Genomic DNA, 4,920 nt, shown 5'->3' with positions numbered 1-4,920 from the left:
TCCCTGGCTCTGGGAGGAGTGTGGGGGCTAGTGGTTAGCGCAGGGGGGCTGGGAGCCCTGGTCCTTACACTGACCCTGCGCAAGTCACTTCCCTTCTCGGTGGGCGTCAGTTTCCCCAGCACCCTCTGCGCAGCCCCGTCCCCTGCAGCGTGGTGCCCCCTAGTCCCGCCTCGGGATCAGCACGGACTGAACGGGCAAAGATGAGTCGAGGCCAGAGGGCGAGTCAGACCCATGCGTCCCGAAGGGCTGGGCAGGAAGGGGAGAGACAGAGGGTGGGGGCTGGACCCCTGGGGGAGCATCAACCAATGGGAGAAGGGAGCACAGGCTTGCACCTGCCCCCCCAGCATCGTTGCTACAGCCGGGGCAGCCCCCCCCCCACCCCAGAAAGGCGGCGGAGCTCACCTCCAGCACCAGTGGCTGCAGGTTTTCGGCCCCACCAGGACACACACCATGGCCACCAGCAGCAGGGCGGACGCCGTCACCGAGGCCGCAGCCACCATGGGGATGGAGGAGACAGTGATGACGGAGCCGGGGCGAGGCACCGGGGATCCTGCGGGGGAGGAGAAGGTCAGCGGGTCACACGCAGCAGCTGGGACATTTCACAGCCACCTGCAGCTCAAGGCGGCCAGATCTCAGGTACCAGCCCCCCCAAACTCGAGCCCCACCCCCAAGGGGATGCATTAAACAACAAGCAGCCAGAGGGACTCGAAACCCAGATGGGAGACGTGCACCCTCCAGGCCCTAGATGGCGCTCAGGTGCCAGGAAGGCACGTGCCTCTATAGAGGGAAATCCCATGGCACCTGGCAACACCAAGATCTGGGGGACCTTGGTTGCACAGAATCCAGCCAAGATGGGGGTCCCCCCTCTTGTGCCAGGCGCCGCCCAGACCCAGAGACACTGCCCGCCCCCCCTTGCCGGTCTCTCACAGCTCAGTCTAAATAGACAAAGGGTGGGTGGGGAAACTGAGGCACGGGGCGATGCAGTGACTTGTCCAAGGTTATCCAGCTGGCCAAGGGAACAGAAACCAGGGCTCCCGCGTCCCAGCGCTCTCTCCACTAGGCCACGCAGCCTCTCTTTAGTTAATAGGTTAGTGGTCTGGAGCGGGGACAGCACCGTGGGCTGGGCACTAAACAGGGGTGTTCTCACATGACTGACCGTGGCTGGGTTTCACCCGCCTCGTCCCAACCAGTGCTGGGCAAAAGGGAGCAAAGGGCCCCCCCACCCCAATTTCTGTGGGTGCCAGCATCCCTCCTGGAACAGAGATGGGGATGCCAGCGAGGGCAGGGGGTGAGGGAACAGCTCAGGGGCAGATGGGGGTCTCCTCTGTGCGTCCACCATCCCCCTTCCCCAGCACCACCCTTCCCGGCAGGCGTCACACGGGCTGCGTCCCCCCGTCACGGAGCAGGAGGAAGTTTCCACCAGCAGTTTCACACATCCCCGCCCCCGAACGTAACGGAGAGGAAACGCAGCCCGGCCACAGGGAGACGCCCACGCACTGCGGGACGCAGCTTCCTGAGCGAGGGCAAAGGCGCGCCTGGGAGCGACCGCTGGCAAGCGCCTGGGTGGGTCCGTCTACCCAGCCCGCCGGCAGCGAGCCTCAGAGCCCCACTCCGACCCGGCCTGGAGCTCCGGCGCTACATGCAGCCGTGTAGACGTAACGGCTCAGGCTCTGACGCCTAGGGGAGTGGTGGACCCGGGAGCCTGAATGCATCCACAGCTCTGGTTAGCGCCCGTCGGCCCGGGTTCAGAGACGTGACACGGTGGGGAGGGTGCTGGCCTGGGGCGAGTCACTCTAAGGCCCAGATTTTTCACGGGAGTCGGGCATCGAAGGACCTTGGTAAACCTGGGCCTCCAGTCCGCAGCTGCAGAATGGGGCTAATACCTGGATTTTAGGCTTTGTCAGGCCCTCTTTTTGTTCGGTGTCTGTACAGCGCCTGGCACAATGGGGGGGACCTGGGCCATGTGGGGTCCTAGGTGCTACCATAATACACCTAATAGCAATCAAACTGTACAGCGCCTGGCACAGGGTGGTCTATGACTGGGGCACCCACACGCTACCGTAATACACCTAATAGCAGTAAATACGTACAGCGCCTGGTGCAATGGGGACCTGGGCCATGACGTGGGGGCCTAGGCGCTACCGTAATACACCTAATAGCAATAAAAATGTACAGCGCCTGGCACAATGTGGTCTATGACTGGGGCACGCACACGCTGCCGTAATATACTGAATAGCAATAAAAACGTACAGCGCCTGGCGCAATGGGAGCCAGGGGCATGGATGGCAGCTCCTAGGTGCGAGTGCAATATACAATGATAATACAGATGAGGAAGCAAGCGGCACAGAGGTTGCATTTCCCCCAGCACCCATTTCTCAGCACCAGGGCAGCACCACATCTGCCTACACTAGCAGCTGCTGCCGGGCTGGGCAAACAGGCCCTGGGAGCTGCTGCAGGGGCCCAGTAGGTGCCACGTCTCTGGCAGAGGCCCTTGCCCATCGCAGCAGGAGAGGGACAGCCGGGCTGGGCACGCACTGACCTGCCAGGGGCTTGCAGACGACCGGCTTCAGCACGCTCCACTGGCCGCCCTTGCAGACAGAGACCCCAGGGTGGCCGGCCAGGGCGTAGCCGGCTTCGCAGAAATGCTGCACCACGGAGCCAGCCTTAAACGCGCCGCTGCCCAGAGACAGCTTGCACGCCGGGGACGCGCACCTGTAGGTAGTGTGATCGGAGGGGTCCGGGAACTGGCAATCTGGAAGGGACGAACAGGCACATCGAGGGTTAAAATGGGGGAAGGGGGACCAGGAGCCCCTCAGTGGGGTAAGAAGGCAGTGAAGCATGATGCAGACTAGCGGTTAGAGCAGGGGGGTTGCTGGAAGCCAGAACTCCTGGGTTCTCTCCCCAGCTCTGGGAGGGAGTGGGGTCCAGCGGGTTAGAGCAAGGGGATGGGGCATCTCTCCCCGGCAGAGTCACTGGTGATCTATGACCTCTGTAGGATGGGGATATCTTATCTCGCAGGGATGGCAAAGGGCAGCGTGCTGGTTTCTCTCTCCCCTCCCTCCGGACCCCAGCATGCTTCCAACCCCTTCTTTTTCCTCCCTCTTGCCCTTGGATCGTCTCCCCTCACCCCAAATTTCCCCCAGGGCAGAGAGAGGTTAGATCCGGAGGCGCCGAGTCCCCCATGCCGCTCCCTGCGGCGTCTGGCTGCTCTGGGAAGGACGCCCGCCCCAGCTTCGCTCCAGATTTCAGCCTGATTCGGGCTGACCTCAAGACCAGCATGGTGGGGGACTTCCTGGTTCCATGGAAGGGATGGAGAAGTAGTGACTCACCAACAGTGAAATGCCCGCTGCCCGCAAACCCACGGCTAATCTGGCTGGGCTTTTACATTCCTCATCTCCATCAAGCTCTCTCCCGAGAGCTCCCCCCAGCACCAGCCGTTGCACCTAACTTCAGCCAGCTCCTGGCATCTTAGCTACTGGGTTGGCTAGATCTACTGCGGGAGGGGTGGGAGACCAACCAGCGGCCAGCCCAGCTCTCACCCCACTATTCCTAGAGCTGCGGCATTGGGGACCAAGGCAGGAGGTATGGGGCAGGCTGCAGAGACGGTCAGGAAATGGGTTTTTCCCACCTGGACATTTTTGATTTTTCCGCAAAAATTCAAGCACCCAAATATTTCAATTCGGAAATGCTACTGCAGCACCTCATGGGAGTTGTAGTTCATGTGCCTCACGCTCCTCATTCTCCTCTATAGGCCGGGCTGCCTGACCGGACTACAACTCCCATGATACACCACAGCCAGGATCGCCCATAATTCACCACCTCCAGTGTCCAAGAACGGACACCATGTTGCATCATGGGAAGTGTAGTCTAACTGGCCTATAGAAGAGAACAGGAGCAGGGGACACCCAGACTACAACTCCCATGAGGTCCCACAGCAGCCTAGCCAAATGAAAATATTCTGCTTTTCAGGTGCTCAGTGCTTCAGTTAAAAAAACATCCAAGTTTTCCAGGGGGAAGCAGATTTTTTTTTGCCAAAAAATTGTCGAATACCCGATTGTCGAATACCCGATTTTCCATCAAAAACATTTTGATGGGAAGGTTTCACCCAGGAGGGGAGGGAAAGGCAGACGAGCAGGTTTGGAAAGTGAGAACCAGCCAGTACCTTTCCTCCTGAGGCCAGCATCAGAGCCGCAGAGCGCCGCGAAGAACAGAGCCGTGGGGAGGTAACCCGAGGGCCGGCGCAGCCCGGGACATCCTGGCACCTTCACCATCTCACCGGTAGCCTCTGCCCAGAGCTGCAGAACCAGCTGCAATAAGCCAACACGTTACTATCCTGTATGACTTGATAATCCATCTTACAAAGTGAGCACCACCCCTCTCCCTCCCAGTACCAAGCTATGGGTCAGAACCTGGAGGGAGACACCCACTGGCTTTGGAGAAATGGGTTTAGTTCAGATGTTTTAATCCGGCCCTTGAGCTCCTGCCAGTGAGTGGGGTCTGGGTTTTGCCCCACTCTGCACATGCCTCGGCTCCTGGAAGCAGCAGCATGTCCACCCTCCGGCTCCTATACATAGGGGCAGCCAGGGGGCTCCATATGCTGTCCCCACCCCAAGTGCTGCCCCCACAGCTCCCATTGGCCGGCAACCGCGGCCAATGGCACCTGCAGAAGGGGCAGCGTGCAGAGCCGCCTGGCCGCGCCTCCACATAGGAGCTGGAGGGGGGACATGCCGCTGCTTCTGGGAGCTGCTTGAGGTAAATGCCACCCAGAGCCTGCACCCCTGACCCCCTCCATCACCCCAACCCCCTGCCCCAGCCCTGATCCCCCTCCCACCCGCCGAACCCCTCAGTCCTACCCTCCTGCACCCCAGAGCCCGCATCGTCAGCCAGAGCCCTCATGCCCCCACCCACACCCCAACCCCC

The 4,920-nt window shown here is 60.8% G+C and overlaps 1 protein-coding gene across 1 annotated transcript in view; it reads right to left on the bottom strand.

Moving 5' to 3' along the window:
- LOC113407918 (sushi domain-containing protein 6-like) overlaps positions 1-4,920 on the bottom strand; it is a 21,459-nt gene that overhangs the window by 683 nt on the left and 15,856 nt on the right. Inside the window, exons 2-4 of the mRNA XM_026658849.2 lie at positions 4,163-4,307; positions 2,540-2,752; positions 403-550 (exon numbers count right to left, since the gene is read on the bottom strand). Coding sequence (XP_026514634.1) covers positions 403-550; positions 2,540-2,752; positions 4,163-4,307 — 506 coding nt within the window. The remainder of the gene's footprint in view (positions 1-402; positions 551-2,539; positions 2,753-4,162; positions 4,308-4,920) is intronic.

Source organism: Terrapene carolina, unplaced genomic scaffold (genome assembly GCF_002925995.2).
Source record: "Terrapene carolina triunguis isolate 2854851 unplaced genomic scaffold, T_m_triunguis-2.0 Scaffold517, whole genome shotgun sequence".
NCBI classification, from domain to species: domain Eukaryota; kingdom Metazoa; phylum Chordata; order Testudines; family Emydidae; genus Terrapene; species Terrapene triunguis.
The sequence above is the reverse complement of the archived record's forward strand: the minus strand, read 5'-3'. Positions and strand labels throughout refer to the sequence as shown.